This window comes from Tachypleus tridentatus, chromosome 13 (assembly GCF_004210375.1).
Source record: "Tachypleus tridentatus isolate NWPU-2018 chromosome 13, ASM421037v1, whole genome shotgun sequence".
Taxonomy (NCBI): domain Eukaryota; kingdom Metazoa; phylum Arthropoda; class Merostomata; order Xiphosura; family Limulidae; genus Tachypleus; species Tachypleus tridentatus.
The window spans coordinates 245,512,111-245,530,799 of NC_134837.1; the positions used below are offsets into that span (position 1 = coordinate 245,512,111).

Here is an 18,689-nt window from a genome sequence, read left to right on the forward strand (position 1 = left end):
GAACAGTGATAATCTGCAACTCCAGGGCCAAAACACGACTGTCATTGATGCCCATCACACTGTGACTGCATTTCTGGGAAAACTGAGACTCTGGATTCGACGCTTGGAGAAAGGAGTGATTGCTCAGTTTCCCACCCTAGACCAGTTTGTTGAGGAGAATAGTTATGATACTGGATCACTTTTACAGACCATCAACAAAGAGATGAGCAACCATTTGAAGGGGCTTGAAACAAGCATACAGCACTACTTTCCAGAGAGTGACCTAAAAACAGCCAGTCTTCAGTGGATCATTCATCCCTTTTCTGTACCTGATGAGGCCATTCATGATGATGATTTCCCTGCAAAGGAGGAGTGGATCACAATGCGAGCAAATGAAGCCTTGAAAGTCAAATTCCAAAACCAAAATGCAGATTCCTTTTGGATTTCACAACTAGCTAACTCGCCAACTCTGTCCAAGAGAGCCTTGAAGTTGTTGGTATCATTCTCAACAACGTATCTGTGCGAGAAGAGGTTCTCAACCTTGCTGGGGATGAAAACAAAAAAGAGGACTCGCTTGAATGTTGCAAACGATGCCAGGCTGGCACTTTCAACCACAAAGCCAAGAATTCCTAAACTAGCTTCAAGTATGCAACTCCATCCATCCCACTGATGTTCTTGACATCTTTGGCAATATTCATTAGAAATGCACAATGATCAAATACAACAATTAAAAGTGTAATTGAGTGTAAATAAATTATATAAATAAATTGTAAATAAATAAAGTGCAATATATCTAGTTTAATTTAGCCATATATATCAATGTTGAAAACATTTTGTGAAAGGGGTAACATGCTTAATGTGGCATGTTAAATTGGGTAACAAGCTGAAAAAGTTTGGGAACCACTGCAATAGTGCATTTGAAAGTGAGGGAAATATGGTATCCCCAAGCACATCTGCTAGGGAAAGTTATAATTAAAATTTAACTTCCCTTTGAATGTTGCCTTATCATACGTAAGAGATCCTCCATCAAAGGAAAGACAGATGATCCATAATGCGTTAAATTACAGAAACATTAGAGAAAACTTTGAAACATTTGTACCCAAAGAAAATGTATTAATGCAGAGAAATGAACAAATTCAGCCAGTAAAAATATATTGAAATAATGGACCAACTGAACAAAAACTTCAATACATAGATTAAAAGAAGTGGTACCTAAGAGTTGGAATGGAAGAAATATAGCTATAGAACAGAAAATTAGCACAAGGTTCACAACACTGGAAAAAATTTTCAAGAGTGAAGGTGTCTTTTACAGATCGATATTCAAACATATGAAGATCTACTGAACTAAACCCTATCTCTCCACAGATGCAAGTATGTTAATTAGCCAGTAGAGGACAGTGTCAGCATAGTTTATGATGATGAAAGGAATCATCTTATTGTAATTTAAAGTCATCAATGTTTTAAAGAAAGTTATACACTAGTAAAGAGGCTTTCCTAAATATGCAGAGTTCTGTCTGAAGCAATGTATCATTGAGGCTTCAGGAATTCATGCTGTTTACCTCTGTACCATTCACCAGAATGCTAAGCTTAAAGTTACAAGAGCAAAGCTTGATCAAGATAACAATGGTAAGAACCCTCTTATGCATGTTTGAGCCTGTCTTACAATGGTGAAATGCAATCCTCCTAACTGCACTGCTTCTGTTAGCAGTGTGGAGATAACTCAGTTGGAGGAACTTTGAAATTATTTGAAAAGTATAAGTTCAATGGATTTCACGCAGGCTCATATAGGTTAATATGAGTTTAAAACCATGAAACTAAACGTGATTTTATTAAAAGTTTCTGCACCCATTTCCATGTGTATTAATAACATGACTTCATCAGCAAGAAGAAAGCAGTTTATTGCTGTAAAAGCAAAGTCTTTTAAACCTGATCCTTAAATGATTTTTTATTAACTGTATTGAATTTATGTATAATGTTGAACTTTGACTTTAGTGGTGTTCATTACAGACTTTTGCAAATAAAAGATGGTTCAGTTTTTATTCAAGGTTAAAGATCAAATTCAAGATCAGTTATTTTGCTTTAAAAGTTAGTTTTTTCAGGGATAATTAGATTTTTAAGTGCTTCAAAATGAGACTAATTATTCTAGCTTTATTCTTTAAAAGAAAAAGTATCACCAATGGCAGGAAAAGTTAAGTTAATTCATAAAATAATTTGTTGCAGTCTTGGTTTCACTCAAAGCTCTGAACTATTTATACTGCCCACCACCCACAGTAATTAAGCATTTCAATCATGATATTTTAAACATGAATATTACAATTGAAAACTATAACATAGAATAGCCAACTTGCAAAATACAATTTAGCACCAATATTATTCATAATTTCAAAGGGGAGTATTGAGCTTTGCCTGCACCTGCATCCTTTGAAAATTGGTTGAAAGATTTAAAAGTCAAATTCTGCTGATTTTATATCTTGCGAACTAAAGATTAAAGACTAGTAATGTTCAGGAGGTCTCAGTTTAGTATATGTGGTTACTTCTATGTCATGTTCCAGCACTGGTAACATCTTTAGCATCATGGTACCATTTGCAGAATAGTCTGCATGTCAACATGTAGGTAAATCCCCCTATATTCTTTAAAGTTTATTTTCTGTCTCTCTTCAGCTTCCTCTTGACTTCCATGAAGTTCATAAGGTTAGTGTGTATTCTTCTTTTACCTGAATGGTAACCTAGGTATTACTATACTGTCCAGCACTTGTTTATAATTATATGAATGTGTGGGGTTGAGGCATTTTATTAACAAGGAAAAAAAAAAAACCTAAATCATACACTTACAAGTAATTTGTTAAAATGTAGTTTTTGTTTAAACAGTAACTCCTTTAGACTTTCACTTGAAGTTGTCACAATAACAAAACAGCAGCAAAAATGTTGAAGTATTAAAAACTTAGAAAAGTATTACTGAGAGGGTACATTACAACTCATACATCCTCATCTTGTTTTTCTCAGTGAACACAGCTATGTTACTGTTTAAATTAGGCAAGTCTCTTTTGAAGGCTTATTTCATTTTATAGAGATTACATTATTATACTAAAGAAAAATATATGTGCACAAATATTTCTATAGTTGCATTTACATTAACTGCACATATAAACTAAAAAATGAATAGTTAAGCAATCAGCAGTGCCTGATGATGCAAAACCCAGTTAAAGTAAAAATGTATCTCACGACAGCTGGTTTGGTTATTAAAACTTTTATTAAAATAAAGAACAAGTTGCTTAATGATTATTCTCATGCATTGATAAAAATATTAAGCTAAACACTGTTTTGGTATTCTTTGTCAAACATAACCAGATTCTGTGGATTGCTATAATAATCAAAATAGTAATTGGAATCCCTAATCTTAATTAGTCAATTACTTTCATGAGCTGTAATACTTTGAATAAGTTGAGAAAACTTAAATGAAAATAACAAAGCTCATAATACTAATAATCAAAATTGTTTCTGATTAGTTGATTATTTTCACATTACCCAATTTAAATGCAATTATAATGGCTAGATAGTTGGAATAATCTAAGACACTAATTACTCTCAGAGAAATTAATTTTATCAAGTAATAAAGTTGAACTTTTATACTCCATTGTTAGAGCTAATATTTAAAAGCTTGAAATTTATTGGTATTTTAAAACTTGAGAGTATGGGATGTCAAACACTTACTATAATAATCATGTATTAAAAACAAATTTCTATAAAGTTGTTAAATCCTTGCATTTGATTACACCTGACATGACAACCAGGTCATGATTTAATATAGCACTAATACAGCTCAGCATTATTACATTATCAATATAATAGTGTGGAACCATGTGTAACAACAACATTAATGAAAGATCTACTAAAACTAAACCTTGTAGTAAATATTGAAATAATATTACAATAGAACAAGTATATTTTGACAGATTCTTTAAGTTATGCTATAAACATTTATTTATATGGCAATTTGTTATTTAGTACCACTTTTTAATGTTTGCAGGTGTAGTTGCTACATGGTCTAGACTAGAGCCCTACATCATATGATATTTGTTACCTTAGTACTGCTGTATCTTAGCACCAATCAGTAATATTTTTAGAACACTCAAATTTAAAATGGTATAGCTTATTGTTACTTAACCTTTATGAATAAATTCAGAATTAAAGAAATGCCAACACTATCACAAAAATGTTAGACATTATCTTTCTGTAACATCATGAAGAAGCTTGGTTACTTTGGTACAGAAAGATAACATACCTTAGAGCTCATTTTACAAGGCTAAAATATACTGTAACTAGTACTATAAATATCAGTGGTTCTCCAACCAGTGAGAGTCTGCAAGAAAGTGTTAACTGATCCATAAAATGGATGAAAAGCTTTAAAAACGTTGCTCCTTAAGCATGTTATTTTACAATATAATATTTAAAAGCCCTCTCAAAAGTTAAGATTGTACAAAGAGCTCTGAAATTTCAGGATCAGAATTAGCAGATCCTCATTCTACTATATCCAACAGTCAGTTAGGAAAATATCTTGAATTAATACACAACTTTCTTAATGTCATAATAAACTCGCACAAAGAAATACAATTTGGTTTCATGAACTCTTTAAAATGAAGAAATTATGTTTTTTAAACAGAATAAAACAGAGGTTTGTTAAAACCTTAATATGCATAAGTGTGACCATCTTAACAGAGTGTGGTTACTATTAAAACACCAAAATGGGGGGGGAAACATAATTTTAGATAGACATATACATATGAAAGAAAATGCAATACTTTTAGATGATGAAATTTTTCCAAAGTATAGACTAGATTGAGTTTCATTAATAGTTGTTTCTTTTAATTAATGGAAGTATTTAAACTAAAACCTGCTAATCTATATTCTGATGTAAAAAAAACAACTTATTTTTAAACATTAAACTTAAATGACACATTGTACTTAAAATATATACATGTATACATATGTAGCTAACACAGTGATAAATGAGTAGTATTATGTTTATTACTTTTAACTATCATATTTACAATAATGTGACTATTTTCAGCAAAACAAACATTAAGGGGCAAGTGTATATATAGTTCAAATTTCAGTTTTCTTGGATTTTGCCCTCTACATGTTTTACTTTTGATGTAAAGCTGAAATGCAAAAACCTCATTCTAATCCACAAATATTTACAGGTTTTTCAGAAACCCATTTTCTTGGGCTATCATATAGTTATGCCTCAGATGGCCTATTGCTAACATTTTTTAATAGTATCCTTCATGTTAAGTATATAAAATACATAATTCTTCATTTTCAGGTCAAAATGGTGAGTGTGACCAGATATGTTCCCAAAAAATTTGATGTATAGTAGATGAGAAGGATGTTAATTTCCATAATCAGATGCAAACTTTTAATGAACTAACAAGTACTGGATCGTTCATTTTTCATTTAAACTCCAGAATACTATGGCAACAGAAGTCATTCACTTCTGGAAAAAAAAAAAAAGAAAAGAGTACTACATCATAAACAATATCAAAGACCTTCACTCTTTCTTGAGGTTGTGATTGCCTCTTAAGAGTTAGATAAAACAAAATGGCATTATCAATATTCTAATCGTGTTATCCAACATGTTGCATGTCAATGCTTTGACCATGACATAAAGGGCTGAGGACAGGGATTTTCTATTAGCTCATACAGAAAGTCTGTGCATTCAATGATAGTCAGTAGCAGTGCAGAAAGTGAACTTGCCAATACCAGTGATAAGAACACTGTTTGCTACCCTGCCCTCCTCACAAAAAGATCAGAGTGGGTTATGTTTGAAGGTTTGATGCATTTTAACAGGTCATTCACTAAACTGGGTTTAACTAAAATCAGTAATACAAAAGCCATCTATAACTTAGTGGTTATTGCACAGTCTCATGAAAATTACTCTTAATAGAAATTTATCAGAAAGTCATTGCAACAGCATTGGAAGACCATCATCAAAAACATCCCACTCACAATATTCTGGAATGGTAATGTGATGCCAGCTTTGTTCATAGAGGAGTCAGAAACTGAAGTGTAATTCTGTTCAGGGGTAGGGAGTAAGAAAGCTCTTGGATATCCCAAAGTCACCTAATAGTACCAAAGAAGCATAAGTGACTGTAGTATTCGAGATAATTCAAAAATTGAACCATGCTAAACGAGTAGCTCCTGTCCTTTGATGTGATCGCCAGCAACATGGGACTTAGAACTTGTATGTGCATCTAATTGGAGATAAAATTCAAGAAAGATCTAAATTTAGCTTGCAGGCATTATATCCATGAAAAAGTCAGTCCCAAAAGTGTTTTGTGTTATTGGAACTACCACATGGACCAAGCATTTGGTTGTGTCAGAGATTTTCAGTTTCATGGAAATCAATCAACAAAGGAGTGTATAAGAATGTAATTTAAAAGAAGCCTGTTTCTTTGGAATAAGAATGGTTTGAGGACAACCAGCTTATTTTTACCCCCAGGATAGCAAGAGACAGCTGCTACAACTTGCACTGCTTTTTTCTGGGAAAAGAACCTGAGCAGGTGTTCTTGCATCTGTACATACTGCAGATGTAGGTGGATAGCAGATACATTTCCTTAAGATCCATTTGTTTCCTTTCCAATTCCAGTATATTACTCACATACTCTCAGTTATTCATGATTTGGCTGACTATGAAGGCATTGTATATCTTTCAGTACATCATGGTACGAGTTCAAGCTGTTAAAGAAGCTAGTAACATACAAGAAAATTAATCCATTGTTTAGGCAGCAACCATGAGTCTCTCAAGCCAACTGTACTTCATCAAAACATAAATGGAACTATAATTTTTTTTTTTTAACACAATGTCCATGAAGATATAAAATAATCAATGATAACAATCCTGCAACAAGAAGTGCATAACTATCCTGTCTGATTTACAAGTTAAGAAAAGGTTTGTTGCTCTAGGTATCTCTCAGGACCTCATTAAGCAAGATCTTAGAATATGGTAGAAGAACAGCAATTTCATCAAGGCTTATAGTAAAATGAAGAAACTGAAGGTCACAAATAGATGAAACTGAGTATGGTGTCACTTTCAAGTGGTAGGGAAATACTGTCAGGAATACCTAAATCTGAAGAAGTCTACCTTTGTCTAATGATTTACAAAATATAACAAATCTTAATCCTGTTCTGTTGTATCATTGTAAGTTTTCAACTCCATTGAACAACCATTAAATATTGATAGATTATCTTTAAAATTGCAGTGCTTCAGTTTTATAGGAACATTAATAGAACCTGAGGTGAGAACTTGATTTTTGAGTGGAATCTTATTGAACTTTCTGCTCATCAAAAACAAAACAACTTTATTAGAATAGTGAACAGTTTATGTAGATATCAAAATCGTAATTCTTTAGCTAATAATTGATATGCTTCTAAAATTTAATATAGTACTTAGCCCCAGTCTTTTTCATATTAAAGTGGATTAATTATTTGTAATTAATGCAAAGATTCAGTGCAGCAACTGGACCTGTTTTGCAAATGTTATAAGTAATTTTGAAACTTGATGATAATACTGACTTAACTTATTGGTCATACACAAATTTACATAAGACAGTTTAGTAGCCTCTTATGGTTAGAACTCGTATTGATACACTGAAAGTAATTAATTTTTCTAACTCTTAATTTTTACCTTTTGTTCCTTAGTTGATTTTTTAAATTTTATCAGTCTTCAATTGTTCAGTTCACTAGTTTTATCTCTAAGCACTCACCAAAACAAAATTCTTAAAACTAAAATTACTATAAATTTTTACTGTCATACATGTAAATAAAATTCTGCTAGTACCCAGTTTTAATTTTAAATACACTATGAAAAACAGAAATGCAAGTTTTACTATTTCATTACTTAACTGAAACTGGTAAGGTTTGGGTAGGAAGATAGAGATATCTTATCTTGATAGTACAAAATTCTCATGCCAATTGCCTAGGGAAGAAGGGTGAAATCATAGACCAAAGAGGACCTTTCATACCTTTGGGAGTTAGATTGTATTTGCTCCAACTTTCTTATATTAGAGCTTTGATATGTTTAGTAAAACTAAGACAATGCAAAATTTTCTCAAAGCACCCATTATTAAAGTTGCAGTGGTTACATTTAATGGTCTCATTTACACAGTATTAAGTTCCAGTGCACTTGATCTGTATTTATTATATTGTAAATATGATGATTGTTACCAAAATCTACATTTAAAAGTCCACTGTATTTCAATGAGAAGTTATTTCTATAGCTCTTGAACACTTCCTATCACATTCCTATTTGGAGGAGTCTGAGTACTTTGGCAGTTGTTATAGCATCCCATATACAAATTTATAAAGTAGGGTTAGCCCACCAAAATGTTTTTTGTGCTAAAATTTTAACCAACAAGTACATTTTGTTATGCATAATTGTATGTTCATAGTCAATATATATACTGACTGTGTCTAAACCTGTGTTACTACTTAAACAGCAACCATAATCAACTGATGCAGCTAACTACAACATTCCTGCTGTTTAAGGGTTAAATATTACACTTCTGTTTAGTTGAAATATTATTAAATTTTCAATTCCTTCATATACACCTGACATTAGGTAATTCAACCTATATTCTGGTACTTATTCAATGCTCATTTGCACAAGATACCATTTTCTACCCTAATATGCATGACTACATGCTATGAGCAAAACATTCATTGTCTATATGGAAATCCTTAAGTGCTTTTTATACATGGCTTCAACTACACACTCTTATAACCACTGACCACAGAAAAGAGAACTTGTATTATCAACAGCACAATGAAGTTAATCAAATTTTGTTGTATATTTGCTGCTTATTGTAAATAAGAACAATAAATACAGAAAATTATGGAGTTTACTTCTACCAAAAACTCTCTTCGTATTGATTTTATTTTCATCATATTATCCTATTGGTTTTTGCATATGAATTTGTATATCTTATATTTTTGTCAACAAATACATTCAATAATTACAACTGGCTAAAATTTAGACACCAGGATTACTACAAGACCATGATCCAACAAACAGAATATAATGTTTCTTTTAAGTTTACAAACATACTAATGGAAATTCATGGCCTACTGTAGATTCACAAAATTGTGTCATATGATACAAGCAGTTACAGTTGGTGTGAATGTTCGGCATTCAAAGTACTATTTTGTACTATCCAACCATTTCCAGTCCATATACTTTGGAGCACACTGACCACCTGAATAGAGAGAAAACAAAGATATAAAATTAGATTATTTACAGTAAATAACCAAAATGAGAGGATCATGATGAAAAGAAAAACTTTTATTTATATGCATATCTGTCACGACTCATTCAAGGCTTTATAATGACTACATGTACCTTTCAAACTTCATTGATAATGCATTAAAGAAGTTAAAGTTGAATTAAAATATCAATAACATTTAAAATACAGATGAGGAGGTATATGTGATTCTTCTACATAACAGTAGTACATGATGTAGTTACCTTCTTATTCCATTTGACTTGTATTTTTCTTCAGATACAACTCAATTAAAATGAGTACACACAGACCCTTTGTCATGTTTTAATAAAACATTTGATTTAAATAATGCATGTCTGTTTTTTGTCTTCTAAATCACCACCTTTACTTTCATGTTCTTTTAATACACTTCAGATAAAATTATTTCTTTTACCTCTCTGTTATCTTCTGGAACTAGATCCATAGGCAGTTTGTCATTTTTATCTTTCACTTGTGTCATAGCTCCATTGGCTATTAGAACTTTCACTAGCTCCAAGTGTGTTGTACTATTTGACATGCTATCTTTTGCTGCCAAGTGAAGTGCTGATTGCCCATTTTCATCTTGGATGTTGATAGCTTCTTTAGGACATTCTGGAGAATGTTTGTTGAACAGCTGACCATAAATATAATGCACTATTAAAAATAATCTTTGTTGAAAGAACATTACCCTATTATTGTTCAATTTTTTTTAATTGTAGATACTTGTAGGAAGGTACATGCCAACTGTACTTGCAACATAATTATTTAAACATGAAATAAACTACTAGCAAACATTGTTTTGAAAAGAAAAAATTCTTAAAATTGCATTTAGTTATTTCTTTCAATGTTCAAAAAAATTGGTCTAAGTTATTTACATCTTGAATTGTAAACTTTTTTTTTTGAAATCAACATACCTTTATAAACAAAGATCTTCAAAGTTAAAACAATATACTATATTCAACTTTATCAAAATGCTAGGATTATTAGAAACCAAAAAAATTAAATATAAATGGCTATAGAAAATACAGGGTGTTCAGAAAGTCACTGTGCAGTTTTGTAATCACATTTTATTCAGTCTATTTCAAGCCAGCAACTGATAGTGGTGTTTAGAAACAAAATAAGAAGGATCCAGGCCTGTATTGATGCCAACAGGGGTCACTTTCAACATTGTTTATAATTGTCATTCATATTTACCTCCTGTATTCTATACTAAAACATGTCTATTAATAAATATGTAAGTGCACAGTGACTTTCCAAACACCCTGTACATTTCATGAACACAGTTCACTTAACAGTTGTAAATAGAGACAAGTGGAATTCTGTACTGTTTCAATTATAATACATATTTGTACCATATCAAGATGGGTTAGAGTTGTACAAAAAATATTCTTTCAAATGTTTTAATTTTTTATTTTATTTAAGAAGGAAAGGTTAATACTGACACCTTCTAAACACAGGAAACCTAATATTCCAAGATGAAGGAAAATTGTTTAGAAAGTTTTACTTCCTTACAACCTACAGGTAATGATTTCTGATTCCAAGTAAAAAACTTTATTCCATCTCTTCTACACCTCTACATAAAATGTTACCCTACAGTGATTATGGTCCCTATTTATTACACTCGTATAATAATCACCACCTATCATGTGGTACTATTTGTACTTTACTTCAGTAGTTCCTTACCAGATATGGACTTTTTTAGCTTCTGTCCAATTTATTAATTATTTTTAACTCCTCTTGAACATTTTCTTTACTTTTGTAAGTTATGAGGAACTTTCCTGAAAACAACCTGCCAAAAGTTTTAAGACAACCTTGAAGAAACTAAAATGGCCTATTGAACATGCTCTGCAAAGGAAATAAGTGACTATGAATACATTCATATACCAGCAGGAAGTGTCAGAAATATGTCAGATTACAATGAGTTTTATAAAGTAGTGTTTTATAAATGCACAACAATGTGAAAAATACTTTGAAGTTACAGCAATTGGTCATGATTGCATTCAAAGGTCATCAGCTGGCTTAGCTTTCAAAACAATCAAACTGTACCGGACAAACTGAGGACGTCTTACAAAAATAACTATCATTAGACGAAGGATGATGTTAAATTTTTTGACAGGCTAAATATAAAATACACAAGTTCATAGACTTATTTGTATATGTTAAGTCTTTACATCACTGCTTTTGTTGCATTACATCTTCACAAAATTTGGTGCATTTTCAGTAAACATTACACGTTTTTTATACACAGAAATTCAGACCTTTTTAATAGAGATGTTTTGTGAATATATTAAGTCTGGTGTTTCATTAACACCAATAAATACTAGTCTGAGCATGAAGAGATTATTCTTTATCCCAAAATCTCAAATATCATTTGTGTAATCTCAAACTTCTTAAATATGTTTTATATGCTTGTCTTCAGTAAAACTTTATACTTTATTTCCTCTATCTCTATGCCAACATTGTAACCACAAAAAGAAATGAATTTAGACTACCATCTTTTTCTTTCTAAAAGTGACATAAGATTATAACATGAAACTACATTTATTTATACAAAATAGCTTTAAATTGATAACAGTATAGATCTATTTATACTTAAATGTTCTTTTACTGCTCTGTCATTGCCCTTTGAACAGCTAACTATTACTGTTCAAGCCATTATAAGTTCTAAATTGCTTGGAAAATGTGAAACTCACATTATGCTATTGAATTGCATTACCCATGAGCTACCTTGAGTTTAAACTACTTGTACATGCCTCTCAAAGTATTGTTTCTTTTGCCTGATCTAACATTAACTCTCCTAAAAAATCCTTAATTTTACATTTTAGTTACTTTTTTAAATAAATAAAGAGGATAAACATGAAAAGCAAGAAATAAAGTACTTACCTGTTTTTTTTGTTAACCGTCAATGACACTTAATCCTAATGGTAGTTATGCACTAAGTAATTTTACTCAAATAAATAATATACCAAGTATAGAATAAAAACAGACAATTTCCCCTAATATCAATTCTTCTGGCTCTTCAACAATGCAATAAAAAACTTGTACTAACTCAGAGATTGACAATTTCATTTTCAGAAAACAGTTTAATATGTCATTTGATAGATGAAAACCTTGGCATTCTATTGGTTACATGTATTATAAAATTAAACATGAAAGAGCTATTAAAAAAGTCCTAATAGACAGGATATGCAAGGTGGATGTCTCAAGAGGATCTGTAATTCCATTTGGTAGCACTGTAATCAAACAAGATTGAAGCCTATAAAAGTTATAGTTTGTCTGAGCAATGAGCAATCTGAGAGCAAGTAATTTACATCAAATTTCATACTTATAGGGGTGGTGAATAAAATAGAGAAGATTGGATGTCTAGAGAAATTATTACATTTCTCATACTAAGAGAAATTCAGAAATTTATAAAATATTGCTTTATAAAATTAATAAATTTAAAACTTGTACTTTTAAAATATGAATTATTAGCTATGTTTTCACAGTATACCATAAACATAAAGTTTAATTAAATTTTGAAAATAATTAATTAAAAGCCCATGACATGACCCACTACTTTAAGCCACAAAAACTTAGTCATAAGCACTGTTTGCTTTTGGCATAACATTATATATATACACACACACACACACACACACACACACACTGCATTTTGCATTGTTAGACTCAACCACTCATTTGAGTAGAGTTTTGGAAGATGAAAATAAGAAAAGGGAAAATAAAAATAAAAAACCTTTCAAGTGGTCAGCCCAATAAAATTTCACCAGCATTTTGGAGGAGGATCTGACGGGTTGTTTGGCAAGACACCAGCCGATTGTTGAACCAGATTAAGGCCCTTACGGATGCAGAATGCATCTCAAGAACAATAAGACAGCATCTATGAGAGAAAGGCTTTAAAAACTGTGAATGTCTTCAAAGGCCATGCCTGCTTCCACACCTTGAAACAGCTTGGTTAAACTTTGCTGAGAGGCATCAAACATAGGACATAGAAAAGTGGATGAAGGTTTTGTTCTCTGATGAGAAAAAATTTAACCTGGATGGTCCAGATGGCTTCCAATGTTACTGGCACGATAAGGATATCTCACAGGAGACATTTTCTACACGACACAGTGGAGGAGGTTCCATCATGATCTAGGATGCTTTCTCCTTCCATGGAACAATGGAGCTTCAGGTTATACAGGGGTGTCAAACAGCAGCTGGCTACATTGGCATGTTGGAGAGAGCATCCTTATTGACTGAAGGTCCTCGCTTGTGTGGAAATGACTGGATCTTTCAGCAGGACAATGCTGCAATCCACAATGCCTGCAGGACAAAGGACTTTTTCATGGCAAATGTTATTCTTTTGGACCATTCAGCATGTTCACCTGAACTGAACCCCATTGAAAATGTCTGGGAGTGGATGGCAAGGTAAGTCTATAGAAATGGATGTCAATTCCAAACAGTGCATAATCTTTGTGAAGCCATCTTCACCACTTGAAATGCATATTTTTTCTTTATGTTCATTTTGCAATAAGATTTTGACCAGCAGCGAGTGAGCACACATGCACGCATGCACACACACACACACAGGAGAAACATGAAGGTGACATAAGCTGTGAAAAATATATTAATGATTCTTTGCAAATTACACTCTTTGGCCATAATAATAAGTATATATTTTACACCAAACTGCAAATAGATAGTAGAAGTAATAGTACTTTGTGTGTTCTAAAGATTCCATGTACTTACTTACCTTTAATATTTCAATTCCTTTTTGATTTCGTACTGCATAGTGTATGGGAGTTTGACCTTGAGAGTCCTAAGTCAAGAAAAATAACATTTCACAATATTTAAGGCAACAGGTGACCCATATTACATTTAATAATAATAATAAAGCTCAGTGAACCCTTATTCAAATGTTTAAAGTTTTCCCTTATTTACTGCTTTCACTATACCTGAAAAACAACTACCTTGTTAGAAAAATAAAACTCTCTTAGCTGAAGGTGACTTCTTACCTGCCAAAACCTATATTGTATCCCCTTGTCTTAACCATTCCCACCATTAAGTATGAAAACAGATAACGTATAGACACATATTAATCTTTTTAACAATCTTATACACCTCAATCAAATTCCCCTCAGCTTTTTCTTTTTCAAAGGAAAACAATCTCAGAAATTAAGTTATCCTTGTATTTCCATCATAAGTAGTACCTCTCTGAACCCTTTTCAATAATTCAACATCCCTCCTACATCCCTCCAAAGATCTTTTTCATAATACATTTTGAATAATGATTATTTTGTGTATTTAAGTGTACAATCTGATAAAAATTGTATATAAATTATGTAACATATGTAAGAAAACTTAAACAGAGCATCTTAAATTATCTTTCATTTCTGAACTTCACATGAATGGAGTTCCTAGCAGTTCAACTTTAATTTACTTTGCCTTGGTTATTTTTTAAAAATACTATTATTTAGCTTTATGGTATAATAAAGCTTATTGTGATAATAAAAATGATGATTAATTTTTCCTCCAAATAAGTAATGTCTTGAGAATAACCAAAACATATACTGTAACTGAAATTTATCATAATGAATCAAAAATTCATGAGGGCATTCTAGGAAAACTAACATTTACCATACATGCTTACAAGTTTGAATTACAAATGTTTGTATAAGGTTTAGTGTTTTTTAATAATTATTAAACCACATATGGCAAAATGTGTATCTACTTCTTGATTTAAGTTTATTTTCTCATGAATAAAAGTTCATTTGGACTTTTACACAAATGATGGAACAATTAACAATTATGAAGCACTACTATATTTGGATGTAAAAATATGTAATTATATCCAGTGTTTATTGTTTGTAACTATGAGTAATTATGATTTTAACTATGCTGGTCAGTCTTTATTTATGTTCAAAACAAAATGGGGCTGGAAACATATTTTCCAAAAACATTTCCAAAAGACAAATAAAAGCAACATCAATATATTTTTAAAAGTAGATCTGGCTCCTATTGTGACTTCCCACAATTCTTAGATTACCTATGTCAATTACTATTCCACATAACGTGTATAATAGAGGAGAACCCTCTAACTCAAACCACGTTGTACAATTATTTGCATTAACTGAAATGGGCTTGCCCCATCACAAAGTGTTGATACAGGGTCATTGCAGTATGTAACATTTACATAAGTATTTCTACAAACTTTGTGCATCCAGTTTAAAAAAGGTGACATAATTATATGCAGAAAACCCCAGCAACTAAATTTATAAGAATTATTTGGAAGTTAAATTATTCTGTAAGTCACGAAAGGGTAAAAGTTGCAGTTATTTCACCTGTTATACTACTACCTACTGAAATTTTTTTTTAGTTGGTAAATAATTGCTGGTATTTCTAAATATTTAAATGACACTATTTCAGAAAAAAAGTGTTTCTAAAAATCTTTAATTTACTGTTGAGGTAAGATACCAATTAGGATTAAATTCTCTTTAGTTTTAGCCATCATATACACTCACTGATTATCATACATAATTTTCTTAAATTATCAACACTAACAGACTGATACAAGTTAAGGAAATAACTGATGTAACTGTTGAAGATTGAATTCATGTTATGACTAGTAAAATAAAAACAGAACAATGAGTTAAGTACTAGCAAAGTCTTTTTTATATATTTATTTCCCGGGGATGATGTTTTGAATAAGTGTTCTTTGGTGGATCATAAAAATTAGAAAAAAACAAGTTCAAATTTTAAAAACCGCTTTTTTATATCATTCTTTTTCAAAAGTCTATTGGAGTATGTGTTAGCTCTAAAATCAAATATTACTTAACTTTATGGTAGTTTTGAGTAAAATGCTGCCTGAAGTGTATCTTGATTTTGCAGTTTAACATTATTTAAATCATCCATTTTTCACTCCATGAGTTGGCATCTTGTTTGTCTAATGTATAAATTACCACAATTTTTACATATTACATACTCAGCACTACATGCAAAAACTATCTTATGTGAAAGTTGTTTCTCTGGTATTTCTGTGCATATGTGGACAAGTGACATATCTTGAATTCATCTAAGTCGTCACAATATGCAGTGATTTTAAACTTCTACTTAATGAACATAAAAAACTTTGAAAAATAAAAAAAGTTGATCTTGGGTTATATAATTTTAAGTTACCAATTATTTTAATCTACAAGTATTTTTTGTGAGTATCAATGTTAATTTTTTCACTTTTTCTATGGACTGAAAATGATTCCCTCCTTAAAAAAAAAACAATACAATATTAAAGGATAACAAATGCCATTTTGGTCCATATAGCTTGTCATATCCACTAAACTAAATACACTGTATTCCCTAGTCTTACCATTTTCACTCTTAAATATTGAAAAGGATGTTGCCCTCAACAATCTTATACAACTCAAATCTCCTCTATATATTCATTTTTCAAGAGAAAACATGTTTAGAAATCTTAAACAATCTTCATATGATAATATTTCCATCCCAGGTGACATCTTACTATCCTTTCTCTGAATCCTCTCTAACAGTGTAATGTCCTTTCTGAGGTTAGGAGCTCAAGACTGAGCACAATACTTCAAGTGTGATCTCACCAATGATATTATAACCTCTTAAGACTTGTATCTGATACTTGTATAAATACAACCTAAAATCTTATGTGCCCTACCAGAATACTAAGATCTTTTCTTCATTAACAGTGTTAAAGTTATTTTGTCAAAATGATACTCTTAGTTCAAATTATGATATTCCAAATGCATTACCTTATAAATGTTATAATCAAAAGCCATCAAAATGCCCAAGCCATGACTTGAAGAAAGATTGTTTTAATAAGAGAAGTCAGAGATAAATATCCATTATTCTTTCTTTATTCATCCAAGGAAACTGTTGATTACTGAATAACTATGTCTATCAGAATTTGTTGTACGTGGAATAACAAAACTCTATAAAATTAAAAAAAGAAACTTTTGTGTTTTAAATTTTAGACAACTTTTTACTGTACTTCATCTGGTTCACTTGGCATTGTTGGTAGAGATACAAGAAAATAAAAAGGGTAAAAGGATTTAACTTAAGAAAATCACATATCCATAATCTACAAAGCAAATAGAGTATTTTTCACTTAACTGTTAGCTTCAGTTCTTTTTTCTCACCTGATGATCCATGTACACTTTGTGAAACATGACAAAATGTTTACATTGTACGTGATAAAAACTTGTAAAACGATATATTTACACTGTTAAGTTGTTAACAGGTTTAAACATTTAGAATTCCTCTTTATTTGACATGGCATAGCTAAATAAACAGCACAGTAAAAAGAAAATTAGTCTGGTTGTGAGGTACTAGTTAAAGATGGAATATTACAGTAACATTATTTGATTTACCTATTTCTCAGAATGTACATGCATTTCTACTATGTTTTAGGCTGCACTGTAAAATGAAAACTTAATAATTTCAAAATGTTCCTTCTAAATTTTTGACCATATCAACAACTTGTTTATAAGTTAGTGATTTTTTTGTATTTGTAAAAATGTGAATTATTTTTCAAGTTTTCCTGTTGCTGATAAATTTTAAAAAATTCTTAAACACAGATGTGAATATTTTTTTTCCTTTTGAAAAGCTACATTGGGCTGTCCATTCAAGGAGAATTAATCCCTGATTTTTGCATTGTAAATTTATAGCCTTACCACTGTCCCACTGCAGAACTTGAAAATTTCTCAATCATAGGAAGTTAAAGGTTTTTTTTTTTGGTATTGGCATGTTTTTAATATTGCTTATAAGACTTATTCCCACCTTTTGAATCATTTTAACCTCTTCAAAGAGATTTAGTACCATCAAAATGTTACTTCTTAAATAGTAAATACTATACAGTCATCATTTTTCTAGGATTGGGGTCAATTTGTCTTCACTAAATTATGCATTATCTATTACACACTGTCACAAGAATTTTATCACATTCATCATATGAAAATTACAGGCAGTTATTTATATGATTAATTAGTTTATTTAATAATAAACATCTGTTTTTCATAACAATATTATACTATTTTCTGAACTTTACTAACTGACTGGTCATACAACACTACAACACCCCTTACTTACTTGTGAAAATTGTTTAAAGGATTTTTACAAAGTTAACATTTAATAAAACCTCAATGTTATATTCACTGTTTTTCTGAACTAATAATGCTATGGTATAATGTTTATTGTCATCAACAAGAGTCAGTAATTTTAGTGGTCTTGTGAAAATATGTTTGTTTTTTAATTTTGCACAAAGTTACACAAAATCTATCTAGGCTAGCTGTCCCTAATTTAGCAGTGTAAGACTAAAAGGAAAACAGCTAATCATCATCACCTATCACCAACTCTTGGAATACTCTTTTACTAGTGAATAGTAGGATTAACTGCCACATTATAATACCCCCA

The 18,689-nt window shown here is 31.0% G+C and overlaps 2 protein-coding genes across 5 annotated transcripts in view; both read right to left on the reverse strand.

Moving 5' to 3' along the window:
* Nucleotides 1-3,210: 3,210 nt before the first annotated feature.
* LOC143240520 (uncharacterized) overlaps nucleotides 3,211-18,689 on the reverse strand; it is a 33,833-nt gene continuing 18,354 nt past the window's right edge. For 3 of the 4 annotated variants that reach the window (XM_076483076.1, XM_076483073.1, XM_076483074.1), the window contains exons 7-9: nucleotides 14,008-14,073; nucleotides 9,688-9,906; nucleotides 3,211-9,230 (exon numbers count right to left, since the gene is read on the reverse strand). The gene's annotated coding sequence lies outside the window, so the exon portion shown is untranslated. Of the gene's footprint in view, nucleotides 9,231-9,687; nucleotides 9,907-10,955; nucleotides 12,506-14,007; nucleotides 14,074-18,689 lie in introns of all 4 variants that reach the window. The other variant, XM_076483075.1, reaches the window with a different exon arrangement.
* LOC143236497 (uncharacterized) lies at nucleotides 5,468-17,428 on the reverse strand. Its single transcript, XM_076474793.1, has 5 exons — nucleotides 17,417-17,428; nucleotides 14,008-14,073; nucleotides 9,688-9,906; nucleotides 5,986-6,099; nucleotides 5,468-5,473 (listed from the first exon to the last, which is right to left on the reverse strand). Exons 1-5 carry the CDS (start codon nucleotides 17,426-17,428, stop codon nucleotides 5,468-5,470), a joined length of 417 nt encoding a protein of 138 aa, XP_076330908.1.